This window comes from Schistocerca cancellata, chromosome 6 (genome assembly GCF_023864275.1).
Source record: "Schistocerca cancellata isolate TAMUIC-IGC-003103 chromosome 6, iqSchCanc2.1, whole genome shotgun sequence".
Taxonomy (NCBI): domain Eukaryota; kingdom Metazoa; phylum Arthropoda; class Insecta; order Orthoptera; family Acrididae; genus Schistocerca; species Schistocerca cancellata.
This window is the reverse complement of record NC_064631.1, coordinates 674,287,146-674,309,626: the sequence shown is the minus strand read 5'-3', so window position 1 is coordinate 674,309,626 and position 22,481 is coordinate 674,287,146. Positions and strand designations below refer to the sequence as shown.

Genomic DNA, 22,481 nt, shown 5'->3' with positions numbered 1-22,481 from the left:
CAGAATCTGGATTCATCCGAAAAAATGACGTTTTGCCATTCGTGCGCCCAGGTTCGTCGTTGACTACACCATCGCAGGCGCTCCTGTATGTGATGCAGCGTCAAGGGTAACCGCAGCCACGGTCTCCGAGGTGATAGTCCATGCTGCTGCAAACGTCGTCGAACTGTTCGTGCAGATGGTTGTTGTCTTGCAAACGTCCCCGTCTGTTGACTCAGGGATCGAGATGTTGCTGCATGATCCGTTTCAGCCATGCGGACAAGATGCCTGTCATCTCGACTGCTAGTGATACGAGGCCGTTGGGATCCGGCACGGCGTTTCGTATTACCCTCCTAAACCCACCGATTTCATATTCTGCTAACAGTCATTAGATCTCGACCAACACTTGCAGCAATGTCGCGATACGATAAACCGCAATCGCGATAGCCTACAATCCGACGTTTATCAAAGTCGGAAACGTGATGGACCGCATTTCTCCTCCTTACAAGAGGCATCACAACAACGTTTCACCAGGCAACGCCGGTCAACTGCTGTTTGTGTATGAGAAATCGGTTGGAAACTTTCATGTCAGCACGTTGTAGGTGTCGCCACCGGCGCCAACCTTGTGTGAATGCTCTGAAAAGCTAATCATTTGCATATCACAGCATCTTCTTCCTGTAGGTTAAATATCGCGTCTGTAGCACGTTATCTTCGTGGTGTAGCAATTTTAATGGCCAATAGCGTATATTGAGCCATGCTGCCCGTGTAGCCATTCACAACTGCGAAAGTGTTGCTGCTGCAGGATTTTCTGCAAGAACTCGGCTCTCGATTAAGTTCTGTAAATGTTCTTGGGATTCATGTAGGGCGATCTGGGTAGCCAAAGTATCCACCGAGCGAGGTGGCGCTTGTCGTCCGATGGCCTCGCTATTTCGTCCCCTCTCCCAAATCAAAAAACTAACTAACGTCGCAACCATATTTCTCAGTTTTCAACTACTTTCATGACAAATTTTCTGAACTTTAGCTAATTACTATTGAGTGTCCATATGTAACATAAAACTTACCCATTTGAACAGTCTCTTATTTTAACACATCATTAGAGAATTATACCTTCTTTACTTCCATACTTCTGTCCCATTTTTTCCAATGGAAAGTGAAATAATTTATAAATTATAGAATTAAAAATGCAATTAAACGAAAATTGTAAGTGGGCCTGGCACAAAGTCGGCGTTCCAAAACATCCCAAAGGTGTTCTATAGGATTCAGGTCAGGACTCTGTGCAGGCCAGACCATTACAGGGATGTTATTGTCGTGTAACCACTCCGCCAAAGGCCGTGCATTATGAACAGGTGCTCGATCGTGATGAAATATGCGATCGCCATCCCCGAATTACTCTTCAACAGTGGGAAGCAAGAGGGTGCTGAACACATCAGTGTAGGCCTGTGATGTGATAGTGGCACGCAAAACAACAAGACGTGTAAGCCGTCTCCATGAAAAATACGACCACACGATAACACCACCGCCTCCGAATTTTACTGTTGGCACTACACACGCTGGAAGATGGCGTTCACCGGACATTCGCCGTACCCACACCGTGCCATCGGATCGCCACATTGTATACCGTGATTCGTCACTCCACACAACGTTTTTCCACCTGTTCAATCGTCCATTGTTTACGCTCCTTGCACCAAGCGAGTTGCCGTTGGCATATACTGGCGTGATGTGTGGCTTATGAGCAGCCGCTCGACCCTGAATCCAAGTTTTCTCACCTCCCGCCTAACTGTCATAATACTTGCAGTTTGGAATTCCGTGTGAGTGTCTGGATCGATGACTACCTATTACACATTACGACCCTCTTCAACTGTCGGCGGTCTCTGTCAGTCAACAGACGAGGTCGGCCTGTACGCTTTTGTGCTGTGCGTGTTCCTTCACGTTTTAACTTCACTATCACATCGGAAACAGTGGACCTAGGGATGTTTAGGAGTGTGGAAATCTCGCGTGCAGACGTATGACACACGTGACACCCAATCGCCTGACCACGTTCGAAGTCCGCGAGGTCCGCGCAGCGCCCCGTTCTGCTCTCCCACGATGTCTGATGACTACTGATGTCCCTGAGACCTGGCAATAGCACAATGCACCTAATATGTAAAACGTTTGTTTTTGAGGGTGTGCGGATACTTTTGATCATATAGTGTACATCCATTATAGTCACTTACACTTATCAGATACATTTAAAACGTACAACTTTCACCCTCCGCGAAGGAAAGGTCCCACTGAGCGCGAAGGACAGAAAAACCTTTCCATTTAGGCTGCTGATCTTGCCCTTCAGGGTCACCTAGGCAACAATGACATGTGAATTTACTTCATACTACATAGGTTTTGCGATGTAGTGATACAACGTAGGTATTTAAGGGGAGCACACCGTGGTTCAGGCCGAAAAAAATCGATTTTCGGTTTCCATCATATTTCGGTAGATTAAGGTTTTATTTAAGTATTCTGAAAAGGAGTCTGCTGAAAAAAAAATTTTCGAGCATTTATAGAGCATTTTCTTATCACGTGTGTTTATGTGCCACTCCCACTTTTCTGCAAATATTTTAGATCTTTATATAATCTACATTGCACGTTAGGGATTTTGTTTACTCCCGAGTGTGTTGGCTATCCTTGGAATGAAACAGTTGGTATTCTTTTGTTTCTGCTGTCTGTAAACAACACGCTTTCAAACACGTGGTTAATTTTGTTCAAGTTTGATTGCGAGTAGTTGTTATACTTACGTTTGCAGTGCTTGTTTACGTATGTTTTGTAGTGTTTATTGAAGATGACTAAACGTAAAGGCATTTTAAAGAAACGACAATTTAGAGGAAACAAGTTTAGAAAGCTTTCTTTACAAGAGATTATGTCGCCTGGCAACGATGTTTCTAATTGTAATTCTTCAACAAGTGCATCATCAAAGAAGCTCTCACCTTTTCAAGAGAGTTACAACGAATTTACTGTAAGTGACAAGGGGTGCAGTGACATTATTATAAATCTGAGAATATTATCAGATGTAGTTTCTAAGTTTGTACAATATAGACAGTGTGGTGAGTCACAGAGTGTGAAAATTTGTGAGAGTGCCAGTGGGAGAAATGGCCTAGCAATTACTTTGGATTTAATTTGCACTAAATGTTCAGCTGTGATTTCATTTATGAGTTCTTCAAAACCAGATGCAAGTGGCCATTATGAAACCAATACTAGATTAGTTTATGCCTTACGACCCATTGGCAAGGGCATGGTTGCAGGGAGAACATTTTGTTCAGTGATGAACTTACATCAACCACCAAATAAATTTGAAAAACTGACTGCAATATTAGAGAAAGCTGTATGTGAGGTCAGTGAGGAAAGCATGAAACTGACTGCTAGGGAAGCAGTGGAAGAAAATGATGGGTGTTCGGATATTGCAGTTGGACTTGATGGAAGTTGGCAGAAAAGAGGACATACTTCTCTGAATGGAGTAATGACTGCCACAATGGTAGACACCGGTAAAGTGTTAGATGTGGAGATAATGTCTAAATATTGCAAATGTTGTAAAGTCAATGAACATAAAGAACACAACAGTGTGGCTAATTTTAGAGGAACAAGTGGTGGTATGGAAGTTCATGGAGTACAACAAACATTTCATCGCTCTGTTGAAACAAGAGGCGTACGGTATACCAGATATTTGGGTGATGGTGACAGTAAGGCATACAACAATGTGGTGAACTATAATCCGTATGAAGATGCCATTATTAGCAAAATAGAATGTGTAGGCCATGTTCACAAACGTTTGGGAACAAGGCTGAGAAAACTAACTGTTGATATAGGAGGAAAACAAATTAGAAGGTGGAAATTGTTGACTGGACAGGGTAGGTTAACTAAAACTGAAATAGAAAACTTGCAGGTATACTATCGGCAGGTAATTAGAAGAAATAAAGAAAATCTGGAGGCAATGAAGAGAGATGTAGGGCCATATTCTTCCATAAGTCCTCTACTGATGATAAGCCATGTCATGGATTGTGTCCATCAGGAGAAAACTCGTGGTGCAAATACAATAGGGCTCAGGCAACTGGAGAATCTTATTCTCACCAGCATTCTCTTCCTGCTGCTGTTATTACAACAATTAAACCTCTTTTCAGAGACTTGGCTCATCCTGATCTTCTAAGGAAATGTCTGCATGGGCAGACACAGAACCCAAATGAATGTTTCAACAGCATAATTTGGAACCACCTTCTTAAAACTGTATTTGTAGGCATGCATACAATGAAACTAGGAGTCCATGATGCTGTTATTACATTCAGTTGTGGTAATATTGGAAAGTGTTGGGTACTGAAAAAGCTGGGAATTAATCCTGGTGAAAATATGATCACTAAGCTGTATCATTGCAATAAAATGAGGATAGCCGAAGCAGACAGGTCTGCATCTAATATGGCCAAGAAAGCAAGACAAACATCCAGGAAGGTGAAAAAGAAGCTGGAAGACCTGCTAGAGGCCAAAGAAGGGCCATCATAGCAGGAAAGTTTTAATTAACTGTAAGTAACAGAATTTCAAAAGTTTTTTCTTTGAGTCAATTTCCCGCAAACTAAAATTTTCAGTACATATGCCCCATTATATCAGAAACTATCATAGATAAATGAATGAAATTTTCAGAGACTCTGCATAACATAAAAAGCCACCTCTGGTACTACGTTCATTAATATTCCCGCATTAGGAAGTTCACAAAAAAGTATTTTCTGCAGAAAAACTTAATATTTTTTGTTAATAAATTTAAAAAAGTATTTCTTAAAAACCATAAAATGGATAAAGTAGATTTTAGTACAGTTGACTCTATCAGTATCATGTAACATACAGTAAAAATATTAAGGTCCTGCATCAATAGTTTTTTTCAGAAAAGGGTCAAATACTTGCCTAAATTAACATGGGTTAGATAGGCAGGGTGTGGTGTCCTTACTATCTTTTATAGCTTCAGTGTAACTGCGTGCAGTGTTTGGAGAAAGACGGAACACAGACGAATTCCTGGTGCGGTGTTACGCGCTCCTTTGCAAAGCACCAGCTCTACCTGTGGCTCCGCACTTTATTGACCGGTTGCTGCACGCTTGGCGCGGTTGGCGGTAGTCGCGGCAGCGGCTGCCTGTCCGGACCGCCCCCGCAGCGCATCGCTCAGCTCGCGCTGTTACGTCACGACACGAAAGCGGCGCGAGGCAGCCGGCCGCCAGCGGAATACTGAGGCCGCGGAGGGCGTCGCCGGCCGCCCAGAAGCGACGAGCGGAGGAGGCCGAATGTAGGGGGCGTTACCACTGACGCGTGCTAGCACGCCCGACCCCTGCCTTGCAGTCAGTACACGTTAGTTTGTCGTCACTCACTTGACGCATTTTTCCGTGTATTGCGGTATTCATTCGCAGGTGAGCCATAACATTATGACCACTGGCCACCGCGATGTGTTTCATTAACGCCACGCAGAATACAGAACTCAAGACATCTGTTCTTGTTTAATACGGAAACGAATTTCACAATGGCATATAATTTAATGAGCTTTCGTAGTTGTAAAACAAAATTATTAAAGAGGAAGGTTGCGGGTGTCACCGAAACTACTAAACATTCTAATAAAACTAAGCAAGGCGATGCTTAAAAAATTAAGTGTAATCGCACGAAAAGGACTAGAAAGAATAATGAGTTCATTAATGTTAACAATAATCATGTATACATCCTGTAAACAGACTCGTTCCACGTCATTTCTATAAAAGAATTGTTCAAATCAGCTAAGGAACATGCAAGTCACTAACTAAATGTCCGAAAGAACAGATACCATCTTAGTATATATATATATATATATATATATATATATATATATATATATACCTAAAAACAAAGATGATGTGACTTACCAAATGAAAGTGCTGGCAGGTCGACAGACACAAACGAACACAAACATACACACAAAATTCAAGCTTTCGCAACATACTGTTGCCTCATCAGGAAAGAGGGAAGGAGAGGGAAAGACGAAAGGATGTGGGTTTTAAGGGAGAGGGTAAGGAGTCATTCCAGTCCCGGGAGCGGAAAGACTTACCTTAGGAGGAAAAAAGGACGGGTCCTCCTAAGGTAAGTCTTTCCGCTCCCGGGACTGGAATGACTCCTTACCCTCTCCCTTAAAACCCACATCCTTTCGTCTTTCCCTCTCCTTCCCTCTTTCCTGATGAGGCAACAGTATGTTGCGAAAGCTTGAATTTTGTGTGTATGTTTGTGTTCGTTTGTGTGTCTGTCGACCTGCCAGCACTTTCATTTGGTAAGTCACGTCATCTTTGTTTTTAGGTATATTTTTCCTACGTGGAATGTTTCCTTCCATTATATATATATATATATATATATATATATATATATATATATATATATATAAATAAGTCTCACCGGCCACTTGACCATCTTCTTCTTCTGCGCGAATGCACAAACAGTGCCCCAACTCTTACGGGAATCGGCAACGCGCCGCGAGTAACGAGTATAATGGGCGGGGGTGGTGGTGGTGGTGGTTAGTGTTTAACGTCCCGTCGACAACGAGGTCATTAGAGACGGAGCGCAAGCTCGGGTTAGGGAAGGATTGGGAAGGAAATCGGCCGTGCCCTTTCAAAGTAACCTTCCCGGCATTTGCCTGAAACGATTTAGGGAAATCACGAATGGGCGGGGGCACTACGAATGTAGTGCGGGACAATACGTTGAGAATGTGGGTTTCGCGGGAGGCGTGCCAGAGATAAATCCTTGCAGTCGCACTATCCTCTGTGTCCTCGGTGGCTGAGATGGCTAGAGCGTCTGCCATGTAAGCAGGCCTGAAGATGGCGTTGACGCAACGTCGAAACTAGTAGTCAAGTAAATATAAAATCTTACGTACAGCTGGAGGAGCTTCATTTTAATAAAAATCCTGTATAATGGTTTTCATCTGTCTAGCAGGATGCGGGCGGTCATTGTCATGGACTACTATCACTTCACGCAGTCTTCTTGGACGTTGTTCTTCGATTGCGTCTGCAAGACGTTTCAGTTGTTGACAATAAACGACAGCAGTGGTGGTTACGCCTCGGGGAAGCAATTCGTAGCACGCCACGCCGTTGCTGTTCCACCAGATGCATACCATTTTCTTTTGTGGATGTACGCAGATCTTTGTACGGTGAGTTGTTACTTTGCTTGGGACCTACCATTCCTTCCGTTTCATTACGTTAGTAAAAAGACACCGTTTCTCGTCACCAGTAACGGTAGAGGATAGGAATAGTCGGTGTTGTTCATGAGCCAGTTGACGACGAACAAGCTGATTTTTGTGATTTTAGCTTAGAGCATGCGGTACTCATACAACCGATTCTTGAACCTACCCCATTGCGTGAAAATATCGCACGATAGTGGAATGATCACATTTCATAACATCTGCCAGTACTCGAATACACTGACGTGCATCGTTGTGGATTAATGCGTTTAAACGATCTTCATCAAACTCCGAAGAGCCGCCAATGTCAAAACAATCATCCTTTCAATGAGAAAACCATTTTCTTGCATTGCTCTTGCCAACAGCATTATCCCCATACAAGGCGCAAGTGTTTCTGGCTTCCTCCGCTACTGTCACCTCTCTATTGAACTGAAGCAGAAGACTACGACAGAAATGTTCCAATTTTCCTCCACTTGGCACACCACTTTCTAGTATCCGCAGCCAAATGACAAAATGACAGTATGTAAACTCAAATAGCGACAGTGAACTACCAATAAAAAACGACAATCGGTATCTAAACCCATAGCTACACGAGTGTCAACATGCAAAACAAAAAACGTTACGAACTTAAGCCCCAATCTAACATTTCTGAAGTAATATCACTTTTGGAGATGCGAAAAGCAGTTGTACAAACCACGCTATAGGTGCCAAAACGTTCATTAATCGGCATTTTAGAATGGACTGTAATAAATCTACAATACGTCGTACTGCCGCAACAAAAAATTAGTTCTTAGGCACAATGACGTTGTGCTGATAATCCTCACATTCTTTTGCAATCATGATGAGATGTTGTAGCAATTGTCTTCTTGCGAAACTTAGTTATTTATGAAACTGTATCATACCATGAGTTTGCAACGAATGTTTCATAAAAAGTCAACAGATAATAGCAAATAAAAAGACTCGTCTCCACATTCCTGAAAGTCATAACATATAAGGAACCCAACTATGAACAAAAGACTAAATAAATAAGTGAAGATAACATGGGCTGCGTCTCACATTGTAGTTATCTGTGACGCAGTATTGCCATACATCCATGGAAATGCCTCTAAGCATGCCGCACATCTGCAACATTTTACATGAAAACATACTCTATTCATTAGAACAATATAACTGGCTCGATGGAAAAAAGTATTCACAATGACTTCTTATGACACGGATACGGCCTTCACCGGTATTGTTCAGTCTACACATCGAAGAAGCTATGGTAGAAATAAAAGAAAATTCCAAGAGCGGGATAAAAACTCAAGGTGAAAGAATATAAGTGACATGCTTCAGTCTCTGCCTACCTTCCTGTTCATAACGAATCCTACACCTATTATACCATTTCCTGCTGCTGTTGCCGGCCGGGGTGGCCGAGCGGTTCTAGGCGCTACAGTCTGGAACCGCGCGACCGCTACGATCGCAGGTTCGAATCCTGCCTCGGGCATGGATGTGTGTGATGTCCTAAGGTTAGTTAGGTTTAAATAGTTCTAAGCTCTAGGGGACTGATGACCTCAGAAGTTAAATCCCATAGTGCTCAGAGCCATTTGAACCTGCTGCTGTTGACGTAGCCCTGTATTCGTCTGACAAGGAATATCTTCGTTCCGTATCACTTCACGGACACCAACTATATCTAAATTAAGCTGTTCCATTTCCCTTTTCAGGATTTGGCTTTTCTACCACATTCAGACTTCTGACATTCAACGCCCCGACTCGTAGAATGTTATCCTTTCGTCGGTTATTCAATCTTTTTCTCATAGTCACCTCCCACTTGACAGACCCCTCCCAGACATCCTAATGCTGGACTAATCCAGAACTTTTTGCGAACGGAGAGGTAATCAAGATACTTTTTCAGTCACAGGCCACATGCCCCGTGGATACACATTGTGTGTCTCCAATACAGTGGTTTCCATTGCCTTCTGCATGTTGGTGCCATTGATCCTTGCTGATTCTTCCGCCTTTCAGGGGCAGTTCCCCATGTCACGAGCAAGAGAGTGCTTTGAATCTCTGTCCGCTCTGGGGTGACTGGGTGATACAGATGGATGCTCAAAATAATTTCTTGTAGCGGTTTTGGAGGTCCCGAAATCGAGATTCAGCCAGTATCTCTCGGGGGCAGAAGTGATATTTTAAGAATGTTGACGGTATCGAGTCGGCAGCGAATGACAAAGATCATTCAAGTTGTTCTGCTAAGCCAGAATTCTTTGAAAGAGTTCGCGTGTGCATTCCTGTACGCTGACATGAAATTCCGCACCATTACAGATTTGCAGTTTTTGTTATGGGGACCTGCAGGAAGGTACAAAATAGCAGAGAATGGAGCCATTGGCCAACTGAGAGAGATGTTGAATGAACGAGAGAAATTTGTCGAGATCGAACTGAAGACAGTAAATTCAATTTCTTTCCATGAAAAACTTGAAGGAGGGTGTTTATGAGTGCCTTTTTTCCTTTTTGACTGTGAGCTGTTGTCCTGTTTCGTTTTGTAGAAGATTAGCTTCGGGACTTGCTACAGAACATGTGAAGGCAATGAAGTGACTGTTTTTGGTGTACACTTTCCAATCAATTTGTCGGATCTGGGAGGTTTTCTGAAAATTGGTTAGATTGGTATAGGGCATTTGTTAGTGACTAGGGATAGGGAGAATTTTAACATTTGTTTTTGGACGTGTTCTGCCTTCAGGAAACACATTTTTTTTCTTTTGTACCCAGACGAACACAATAAGTCCGGTGTTTGTCAGATGAAGTACCAAACAGCAATTCAGTTTATACTAGAGAGAAAAGCAAAAATTTCAATAATATATACACAGAACAAAGAATAGCACTGAATAGCAACAGCCGTCATTCTTCATTCACAGAACATATTAAGGATATGGACAATGGCCAACAGACTTCAACACTGACCTAAAAATTTTAAAATGCAGCAGTAGCCCTTCCGCCTACTCAGAAACTGATAACTGAAGAGAAATACCAAATACAGAAGGCTATAGTAAAAGCAGAAGCCATCTGCGATAGAGTTCTGTTCTGTGCCCTCAAAAAACTGTCAGACGGCTCAAACCCATAAATACACACACAAACACACACACACACCATCTGTAACAACAGTAAAACAATGTTAACCACAACAGTCTAACATTCCTATTCGTAAATTTCGAAAGTAAGCAAGTCTTCTATATTAAGTTGTTTATGGTTTAGATTAAAAACTGTAAAAGGGAAACAGCTAAAACGCAAAGTACTAAAAACAAAAAAAAAACAAAAAACCGTAGCATGTACAGGGCTATTACAAATGATTGAAGCGATTTCATAAATTCACTGTAGCTCCATTCATTGACATATGGTCACGACACAGTACAGATACGTGGAAAAACTCATAAAGTTTTGTTCGGCTGAAGTCGCACTTCAGGTTTCTGCCGCCAGAGCGCTCGAGAGCGCAGTGAGACGAAATGGCGACAGGAACCGAGAAAGCGTATGTCGTGCTTGAAATGCACTCACATCAGTCAGTCATAACAGTGCAACGACACTTCAGGACGAAGTTCAACAAAGATCCACCAACTGCTAACTCCATTCGGCGATGGTATGCGCAGTTTAAAGCGGGATGCCTCTAAGGGGAAATCAACGGGTCGGCCTGCAGTGAGCGAAGAAACGGTTGAACGCGTGCGGGCAAGTTTCACGCGTAGCCCGCGGAAGTCAATGAATGAAACAGGCAGGGAGCTAAACGTACCACAGCCGACGGTTTGGAAAATCTTACGGAAAAGGCTAAAGCAGAAGCCTTACCGTTTACAATTGCTACAAGCCCTGACACCCGATGACAAAGTCAAACACTTTGAATTTTCGCCGCGGTTGCAACAGCTCATGGAAGAGGATGCGTACAGTGCGAAACTTGTTTTCAGTGATGAAGCAACATTTTTTCTTAATGGTGAAGTGAACAGACAGAATGTGCGAATCTGGGCGGTAGAGAATCCTCACGCATTCGTGCAGCAAATTCGCAATTCACCAAAAGTTAACGTGTTTTGTGCAATCTCACGGTTTAAAGTTTACGGCCCCTTTTTCTTCTGCGAAATAAACGTTACAGGACATGTGTATCTGGACATGCTGGAAAATTGGCTCATGCCACAACTGGAGACCGAGAGCGCCGACTTCATCTTTCAACAGGATGGTGCTCCACTGCACTTCCATCATGATGTTCGGCATTTATTAAACAGGAGATAGGAAAACCGATGGATCGGTCGTGGTGGAGATCATGATCAGCAATTCATGTCATGGCCTCCACGCTCTCCCGACTTAACCCCATGCGATTTCTTTCTGTGGGGTTATGTGAAAGATTCAGTGTTTAAACCTCCTCTACCAAGAAACGTGCCAGAACTGCGAGCTCGCATCAACGATGCTTTCGAACTCATTGATGGGGACATGCTGCGCCGAGTGTGGGAGGAACTTGATTATCGGCTTGATGTCTGCCGAATCACTAAAGGGGCACATATCGAACATTTGTGAATGCCTAAAAAAACTTTTTGAGTTTTTGTATGTGTGTGCAAAGCATTGCGAAAATATCTCAAATATTAAAGTTATTGTAGAGCTGTGAAATGGCTTCAATCATTTGTAATAACCCTGTATTAACAAGACATACGGTTTTCACTTACAGACTAATGCACGAAGGAAGTTCGTGTATATAATTTTATTACCAATACGCCAGCCAAGTTGTCCTGTATTTGATACTTAATGGTACCCGTATAAAGCCGCGATAGGTCTCTAGTTAATAACTAAATGTGTTTATAACAACGTGCTGAACACTTTGAAGCTCTGATCTCATAAGAATGAAGCATTATTTGCCAATTATGCGTGTTGTATACTACACACATCAAAAAAAGTTTTGCGTCACCCCGGTTTCCAGAACTCCTGAAGACAGACGTTGACTGTGGATACTGTATCACAGACACAGTCCCTTTGACTGGTCAGAGATGTCACTAAACCCTCCCAGCATGAGCAGCGTCTATTAGACGTAGGGGGTCCGACAGCCGATCACTTTCAGTCATTCCACCAGGAAGGAGGTACGCGGCTCGTGTGGTCTGTAGTTCAACCATGACTAGACGGTCAATACCGCGGTTCGATCGCGACCGCGTTGTTACTCTGTGCCAGGAAGGGCTCTCAACGAGGGAAGTGTCCAGGCGTCTCGGAGTGAATCAAAGCGATGCTGTTCGGACATTGAGGAGATGCAGAGAGATAGGAACTGTCGATGACATGCCTCGCTCAGGCCCCCTAGGACTACTACTACAGTGGATGACCGCTACCCACGAATTAAGGCACGGAGGAATTCTGACACCAACGCCACCATGTTGAATAATGCTTTTCGTGCAGTCACAAGACGTCGCGTTAACGACTCAAACGGTGCGCAGTAGGCTGCATGATGCGCAGCTTCAATCCCGAATTCCATGGCATCCTTGCAACCACGACACCATGGAGCAGGGTACAGATGGGCCCAACGACATGCCGAACAGACCGCTCACGATTGGCATCACGTTCTCTTCATCGATTTGTGTCGCATATGCCTTCAACCAGACAATCGTCGGAGTCGTGTTTGGAGGCAACCGGGTTAGGCTGAACGGCTTAGACACACTGTCCAACGAGTGCAGCAAGGTGGAGGTTCCCTGCTGTTTTGGGGTGGCATTATATGGGGCCGAGTACGCCGCTGGTTGTCATGTAAGGCGCCGTAACGGTTGTACGATACATGAATGCCATCCTCCGACCGATAGTGCAACCTTATCGGCAGCATATTGGCGAGGCTTCCGTCTTCATGGACGGCAGTTCGCGCCCCCTTCGTGCACATCTGGTGAATGACTTTCTTCAGGATAACGACATCGTTCGACTAGAGTGGCCAGCATGTTCTCCAAACATAAACCCTATCGAACATGCCTGGGACAGATTGAAAAGGGCTGTTTATGGACGACGTGACCCACCAACCACTCTGAGAGACCTACGCCGAATCGCCGTTGAGGAGTGCGACAATCTGGATCAACAGTGCCTTGCTGAACTTGTATGCCAAGACGAATACAGGCATGCATCAATGCAAGAGGACTGCTACTGGGTGTTAGAGATACCGGTGTGTACAGCAATCTGGACTACCACCTCTGAAGGTCTCGCTGTAAGGTGGTACAACATGCAATTTGTGGGTTTCATGAGCAATGAAAGGGCGGGAATGATGTTTATGTTGATCTCTATTCCTATTTTCTGTACAGGTTCCGGACCTGAGATAATGCAAAACTTTTTTTGATGTGTGCATATATGATCATAAAGGCAGTGTCATACAACAGTCAACTGATTGCCCTGCCCAACAACTTCGTTTCCGTTCCACAGTCGGTAAAAAGAGAACCATTACAGGACCACTTGTTGAGTCTGTTCATCTGTCTGTCCGACTGTCTGAAACCCTTTCTCTTACGAACGGAGAGACGTAAAGAGTTGAAGTTTATGTCACATACAAAGGTCTCCTGCCCCTTGGCGCTGTAGAAAATTGAAACTTTTAAGTCAATGGAGTCAAAAGATACGGCCATTTACCTCACGTATTTTGATACTCGCAGACTCACTCATCAAATTCTACAGGGTATTCCTCGTTGTCCTAGAATCAAGAAGCATGGTTTCACACTACAACCAAAGGAAAAAAATCCCGAATTTGTCAATTTGTAATTTATCACACGAAAAAAAATTTTGTCTTTTGTTATCAGACTTGAAACTTGAAGTTAAAACATTCTCGAAAGTTTTGGAACCTCTGGGATAGCCATCTTGCCAGTATCGACGTCGAAAATAGGCAAAAAATCTTTCAGATCCTCGATTCTCGGAATGGATGAAATATCTGTATACACAGTTCAGTTTCGTACGGGACAATCAGTGCGTGAGTCCTACCCGCACCGGGCCAATTTCTTGTTTATTTCGGCATCCCCTAGCAACAATGGAATGTCGCAATCGTGCATTAAGGCGATCAGATTAGAGATTTCGGATGTTACATTAGTAGATAGTTCTACACTACTTACCTGTTGTCACAGACGTTGAAGGGATGTTGCCGGTAACGCACAGTATGTCTGTTCCTACATGTGCCGCACATGTTCTGTGGCAGACGATCCTGGCGAACGTCTTGCGGAGAGCGTTGGTTAACACGAGGAGTATGTGCCCCGCCATTGTATCTCTCGAATAGCACGCCTGCCCTGCATTATAGGAAAGCCAATAGGACGGCCTGAATGTTGGTCTGGTGTGTCCTGCACTATCCATTGTTTCCTCGACGAAAACCATGCGACCACGACTTGTTACCAACTCAGGTGCAACACGCGACTATGGACGCAGAAAAACTATCCACACTTCTTGCTATCGAGTACCTTCATCTGGGTACTAATTTTTAAATTGGTACATTTCAAATGATACTTTTACCCGTATCGATACGATTATCGAATGACCTCAGTAACGGTGTATTACCTTTTTATTATTGACTCAAAATTTTTGCCGCACTACTCAGTTCCCACGGTGTCTGCAATTGAACAAGTGAGCATCAACAGGCCAACAACTGAACGAGCAGTGTCCATGCTGACGGCAGAGTGGGTGTACGAACAGATTCGCGACGCTGCGCCAAACTTGGTGAAGTATTATTCGCAGTTCGTTCACTTGGTGTTCCCTTATTTTCAGGATGCCACTTACTTGTGAATTCATCCAAAATGGATGCGAGGTCGTGGTTGTTAAACTCGATGTTGAAATCTAGGCTCAACCACCTTTCACAATGCAAAAGTATTAGAACCCACGCGTTTCGAACCAGCAATTCTCCAGCATCAGAATTACTCTACAACACTCTCATAAAGGTGATAAAAATATAAGTAAAAATATTAAAAAGAGGGTTTTCACCTCTTTCGTAACCGTGTGTTCTTAAAATATGCTTCAATACCACCTTCCAGTCTGTGAAATAGTATTAAAACGTTGCGCAATGTGTGTACGCTGCTGGATGTAGCGGGAAGTGAGTTACAGAACAGGATTTCATTTGAAACTGGAACAGAACAGGTTGCGGGTATAGATGTGAGCAAAACTAGGACGTAAAGCGAGGGAAAATATTGACAGGCAAGTGAGATGTAATCCGCTGGCGATATCGAAGAATCTGTGTCAGGGACTGACGGAACACTGGACTAAGTTGCTCTGCTAACCGCAATGGTGTGTAGATGCGTGCGTGCGTGTGTGTGTGTGTGTTTGTGTGTGTGTGTGTGTGTGTGTGTGATTTCGGGTGGATTGTGATAGAAGCATCTTCTTCTTATGAGGCTGAGGGACAGCACAGTGAATTTTTTTTGCTCAGTACTGAGCTGGAACTAAACTGACACGATGAGCAGTTCTTATTGCTTACCGCTTACTGTACAAGAATATGTGGAAGATAAGAAAAGTGAAGAAATATGCGAAAGAAATGGTACGAACAGTGAAAATATAATAATGACAGATGTCTGAAATTCTGTACTGTAACAATGAAAAGGGGATAAAATTACGTAAATCTGAGGAGGACATTTCTGAAATCTGACGAATGATTTTATCAGGTCGGCTGATCACGTTTCAAAATCTTCAGAAGACAGTGATGGAAAGTATATGGCGCATAGGTATCAGCTGGATTACATCATAGCTATTTTGCGGAGTTTCAGCCAAATTGTTCAATGTTAACCCTGCGTAAACTGGAATGTGAATACTAATCTCAAGCAGAACAAAATAGTGACGAACTGTTGATCATGTTCGAATGTGGAAGAAGAGGAAGTATGGAGTACTAAATAGTTTATTACTGACGCAGCATCCACTGTCGATCTAAATGTTTAAATTCTTAGGGTCTTAGGAAGAAGAAGATAGGTGCGGCGCAGAACAAAGTAAGCAAAGCTGATCAGATTCTAGTGATGTTTTGAAAATCTATTTCCTTGAAGGGAGTGATCGTTATTGACACAAACGAAGAATGTGTTAGGCAAGAATACAGCTCTTTGTCCAGCCTTTTGTTCTTGTCTGCTCCACATACGTTACAGTGCTCACTAGAAGGTAGAAAAGCGCCTGGCAATGTTGACTGCTGGCGTTACCTGGTTGAAGGCTCCCGGTCTGGAGAACATGAGGACAAACTTGGCCAGAGCGGAGGAAGACGACGCAGCCTGGTGTCTGCTTCCATAAGTCACCGCAAGGAGCGCCACCAGCGCCAGCGTACGGAACACGGCCCCTGGAACGTAACAAAAACATTTTGCACACAGCCGCAGGTGATGGGTGATGTTTCGTGCAAGCTGTAGACGAACGACACTACATGATTTCTCCACAGAGAAAGGGAAATGAGGGGACTGCCACACCTCAGTCTCCACCGTCGCGGTACACGCCGTTCAAATTTCTCGCAACATTCCATGATGTTCTATATCTACATCCATACCCTGCAAGCCACTATGAAGTGCATGGCTGAGGGTATTTCCCATTGCGCCACTTTTTAGGATTGAAACTTCCTGGCAGATTAAAACTGTGCGCCCGACCGAGACTCGAACTCGGGACCTTTGCCTTTCGCGGGCAAGTTCTGCAAGGTTCGCAGGAGAGCTTCTGTAAAGTTTGGAAGGTAGGAGACGAGGTACTGGCAGAAGTAAAGCTGTGAGTACCGGGCGTGAGTCGTGCTTCGGTAGCTCAGTTGCTAGAGCACTTGCCCGCGAAAGGCAAAGGTCCCGAGTTCGAGTCTCGGTCGGGCACACAGTTTTAATCTGCCAGGAAGTTTCATATCAGCGCACACTCCGCTGCAGAGTGAAAATCTCATTCTGTTCACTTTTTAGGATTGTTTCCGTTTCATTCACGTGTGGAGCGAGGCAAGAATGACTGTCCGAATGCCTCTGAGAGCGCAGTAATTAACCCAATCTTGTCCTCACCATACGTAGGGGCTTCAAATATGTTCTTAGAGTCATCACTTAAAGCCGGTTTTGCCAATAAACCGCAGTCTGTCATCTGCTTTCACTACGACTGAGCCAAAGTGATCATTCCTTTTCATATCAGTACGATGTTCAAATGGTTCAAATGGCTCTGAGCACTATGGCACTTAAAATCTGAGGTCATCAGTCCCCTAGACTTAGAACTACTTAAACCTAACTAACCTAAGGACATCACACACATCCATGCCCAAGGCAGGATTCGAACCTGTGACCGTAGCAGCAGCGCGGTTCCGGACTGAAGCGCCTAGAACCGCTCCGCCACAACGGTCGGCTCAGTACGAAGTGTTGCAGCCTGTTATTTGTATGAGGTGACAGATTCCAACTACGACTCATTGTTACCCTAGTCACACAATACTATGTTTTTAAGTTTTGTGAAGTGTACAGTTTCGTATTTTTGAACATGTAAAGCAACTGGTCAATCTTTGCACCACTCTGAAGTCTTGTCGAGATGTGTCTGACTATTTGTGCGGCTCTTTTCAGACAGCGCTTCATTATAGATAGCTGCAGCATCTGCTAAAGGTCTAAATTTACTGTTAATATTGGCTGCAAGGTTATTAACATACACCATGAACAGCAAGGGTCCTAACTCACTTCCCCAGGCCACACTTGGTGTTACTTCTTCATCTGCCGATGACTCTACATCCAAGATAGCTTACTGCGTTACACAATGCTCTAAATTGTGTTCATATCTTTCCACATTTTGTTTTTTGTTAGTGCTATAAGGTGACCACACGCTAAGCACGAAAAACACTCCCACACCGCTACGCCACCCCCTGCATACTTCCCTGTTGGCAACTACAGGGCTATTACAAATGATTGAAGCGATTTCATAAATTCACTGTAGCTCCATTCATTGACATATGGTCACGACACACTACAGACACGTAGAAAAACTCATAAAGTTTTGTTCGGCTGAAGCCGCACTTCAGGTTTCTGCCGCCAGAGCGCTCGAGAGCGCAGTGAGACAAAATGGCGACACAAGCCGAGAAGGCATATGACGTGCTTGAAATGCACTCATATCAGTCAGTCATAACAGTGCAACGACACTTCAGGACGAAGTTCAACAAAGATCCACCAACTGCTAACTCCATTCGGCGATGGTATGCGCAGTTTAAAGCTTCTGGATGCCTCTGTAAGGGGAAATCAACGGTTCGGCCTGCAGTGAGCGAAGAAACGGTTGAACGCGTGCGGGCAAGTTTCACGCGTAGCCCGCGGAAGTCGACGAATAAAGCAAGCAGGGAGCTAAACGTACCACAGCCGACGGTTTGGAAAATCTTACGGAAAAGGCTAAAGCAGAAGCCTTACCGTTTACAATTGCTGCAAGACCTGACACCCGATGACAAAGTCAAACGCTTTGAATTTTCGGCGCGGTTGCAACAGCTCATGGAAGAGGATGTGTTCAGTGCGAAACGTGTTTTCAGTGATGAAGCAACATTTTTTCTTAATGGTGAAGTGAACAGACACAATGTGCGAATCTGGGCGGTAGAGAATCCTCACGCATTCGTGCAGCAAATTCGCAATTCACCAAAAGTTAACGTGTTTTGTGCAATCTCACGGTTTAAAGTTTACGGCCCCTTTTTCTTCTGCGAAAAAAACGTTACAGGACATGTCTATCTGGACATGCTGGAAAATTGGGTCATGCCACAACTGGAGACCAACAGCGTCGACTTCATCTTTCAACAGGATGGTGCTCCACATGATGTTCGGCATTTCTTAAACAGGAGATTGGAAAACCGATGGATCGGTCGTGGTGGAGATCATGATCAGCAATTCATGTCATGGCCTCCACGCTCTCCCGACTTAACCCCAAGCGATTTCTTTGTGTGGGGTTATGTGAAAGATTCAGTGTTTAAACCTCCTCTACCAAGAAACGTGCCAGAACTGCGAGCTCGCATCAACGATGCTTTCGAACTCATTGATGGGGACATGCTGCGCCGAGTGTGGGAGGAACTTGATTATCGGCTTGATGTCTGCCGAATCACTAAAGGGGCACATATCGAACATTTGTGAATGCCTAAAAAAACTTTTTGAGTTTTTGTATGTGTGTGCAAAGCATTGTGAAAATATCTCAAATAATAAAGTTGTTGTAGAGCTGTGAAATCGCTTCAATCATTTGTAATAACCCTGTACATTTTACGGCAAGTAATGTTCTCTTCTCCAGGGATCCGCCAAACCCAAGTACTTACATCGGGTTGCCGCACGGTTTAGCGCGGTTCATCACTCGAAATCACTCGCTCCAGTCATTCATTGTCCAGTCGCGCCGCTCTTTACGCTATCTCAAGCGTCACTCAGCGTTGTCTGCAGAAATGTGTGGCTTACGAGGATCTGATCGACCATTACACCACACTCTCTTTAACTACCTACGCACAGTCACTGTGCTGTCTGGACAAGTGGCAACACTTTGAAATTCACGAGCGATTGTTTCCGCTGATTTCATGTGGTTCTTTACAACCACCCTCGACAACACTCAACGGTGGCTATCTGTCACTAGATGTGGTCTTGGTTTAGCTGTAGTTATTCCTTCGCGTTTCCACTTACAGTCGACTTGGGCGGCTACAGAACGGTTGAAATGTCCCTGATGGTTTGGTTTCTCGGGCGACATCCAATGACTAAACTTCGTTCGAAGTCTCTGCGGTCTCCGGTCAAAACTACTGTGCTGTAACTATTTCTCTACTGACAATACAGTACTCATCGCTTCCTTTTATACTGGCAGGCCTGCCTCTCCTGACATTTCTTGGTGTCGGAAGACTTTTCTTTTTATTAAAACGAAACTCCTCCAGCTGTACTTAAGATTTTATATTTACTTGGCTACTAGTTTCGACGTTGCGTCAACGCCATCTTCAGGCCCGTGCACTTTGATGAAATCAATTGTGTGTGGCTGAGTACTAGAAGTCCGCCGTGAGACCAACACGTGCTCCATGTGAAGCAAGTGTTGGTCTCACGGCGAACTTCTAGTACTCAGCCACACACAATTGATTTCATCAAAGTGTACGGGCTTGAAGATGGCGTTGACGCAACGTCGAAACTAGTAGCCAAGTATAAAATCTTAAGTATAGCTGGAGGAGTTTCGTTTTAATAAAAATCCTGTATAATGGTTTTCATCTATGTAGCAGAATGCGGGCTGTCGTTATCACGGACTACTATCACTTCTTGGTCGTTGTTCTTGGATTGCGTCAGCAAGACGTCTCAGCTGGTAACAATAAATGACAGCAGTGGTGGTTACACCTCGGGGATGCAATTCGTAGCAAGCCATGACGCCGCTGTTCCACTAGATGCATAACATTATATTTTGTGGATGCACGCAGATCTCTGTACGGTGAGTTTGAGAGGTGGCATGAGCCCCCTCTCATATTTCTATCTTACGATTTTCCTTTCTAATTGCATGCAGTGAAAAGTCGCTATTCCTTCACACGCGCACTTCCCACGCAGCGTCTCTCGTCACCCGGGTGGTCCGGTGACAGGCGGGATCTGTTGATCTGGAAAGCGTTAAGCCGACGGGTGTGAGGAAGTCGAGTGAATGCTTTGCAGACGCCGACATTGTCAAAAGACACGCCCGGAGGGGTCTGAAGTAGCGGCTGGGCTAGAGGTTCCGTTACTTCACAGAAACTTAGCGAAAACACTTTCTGGCGGGCTACCAGCGAGGAGTGGGAATGACTTGTGTACCCAGGCAGTTGTGGCGGGAAAATTCCCGCGCTTTCTGCAAAACAGTAACTGTGATTGGCTTGCTCAGGGCATAGCCCCATGACGTAGCAAAATTGGCGCCAAGAATCTCCATTGGTGGAATGGTAGTGCTCCGGCAATAGAGTGGAATTTTCCGCCGGTTTTTGAGTTGCTGATTGGAACGTTTAACCACGACCACTGTTGTGGGGGCGGGAATGTTGTGTGTTGAGCCTGTACGGGTGCTCTAAGTAGTCGGCTCTCGCCTTTCGGTCGAGGACGTTGAAGCAACCAGCCATCGCCTCCGGTACGCCAGATCGTGTTCTGGCAGTTAAGAAGACAGTTTGGTAATGTATGTCTGCAGCACCGGCAGATAGGGATTTTCCTAGGTGATAATCAGAGCTCAGCAGAGCGCGCCTGTTCGTCTTTTTCTAACTTTGTTCTGTCTTGAGTAGCAGCAATTAATGTTGGGTTAGCTGTGTGTGTCTCTTAAGATTTGAGTGGCAAGGAATTGGCTCCACATACCACTTCGTCATAAACGTCACAATCTAGTTTAGGGACAACTTCCTTTATTTAACTTATTTATCAAATTAAATTATTGCAGGTGCCAAACTCTTTTCTACTCCACTTGCAGGGTTGATTACAGTCAATTCGCGTATATTTTTAATCCATGTGCGACAGCAAAAGTCGGAGTTAGAATAGGGGGGGGGGGGCTTAGAGCATCATTTACATATGGAGATTCTAGAAGAATTTAGTGTTAAATACACTGCTTGCCCCGGCACCTCGCAAGCTGTAACTTTGCCTGGGACCTACCATTCCTTCCGTTCCATTACGTCAGTATAAAGACACCATTTCTCGTCACCAGTAACGGTACAGGACAGGAATAGTCGGTTTGTTCATGAGCCAGTTGATGACGAGCAAGCAGAGATGCACATATGACCAACCGCTGATTTTTGTGATTTTTGCTTAGAGCATGCGGTACTCATACACCCGATTCTTGAACCTACCCCACTGCATGCAAATCTCCGGTCAAAACTACTGTGCTGCAACTATTTCTCTACTGACAATACAGTACTCATCGCTTCCTTTTATACTGGCAGGCCTGCCTCTCCTGACATTTCTTGGTGTCCGAAGACTTTTCTTCAGACAGTGAATACTACCGGAGCACAGACCAATGGAGATACATTCTAGCGACGATAAATTGTTAAATCCACTGACATAAGCGTCTTTGACTATGGGCGAGTTGCTCTGGACTGGACCCTAGAAATGCGCCTCTCGCCCGCTACTGTAGTGGGCGTCTATGGAAAGTGGATGAAGGCCAGGGAAACGACGACTGAGCGACGACGTGTTGGACGTCCTCGCCTCATCACAGAAAGTGAAGGTCGCAGACTTTCCCGCTCTGTGATGTAGGACAATCAGCTATCTGCGACAGGACTGACGACAGGATACAGTGCTGGTGAAGTGTTATGTGTATGAAGCTTTTTAGTGGATTAAGCACCTCTGACGATGACACATACCTGCCGAAACTGATAGTGTGAATACCTTCTACATCTACATCTACATCTACATTTATACTCCGCAAGCCACCCAACGGTGTGTGGCGGAGGGCACTTTACGTGCCACTGTCATTACCTCCCTTTCCTGTTCCAATCGCGTATGGTTCGCGGGAAGAACGACTGACTGAAAGCCTCTGT

The 22,481-nt window shown here is 44.4% G+C and overlaps 1 protein-coding gene across 1 annotated transcript in view; it reads right to left on the bottom strand.

The window, feature by feature from the left end:
• Positions 1-22,481, bottom strand: part of LOC126191183 (uncharacterized) — a 211,909-nt gene that overhangs the window by 134,529 nt on the left and 54,899 nt on the right. The window contains exon 2 of the mRNA XM_049931958.1: positions 16,258-16,391. Coding sequence (XP_049787915.1) covers positions 16,258-16,391 — 134 coding nt within the window. The remainder of the gene's footprint in view (positions 1-16,257; positions 16,392-22,481) is intronic.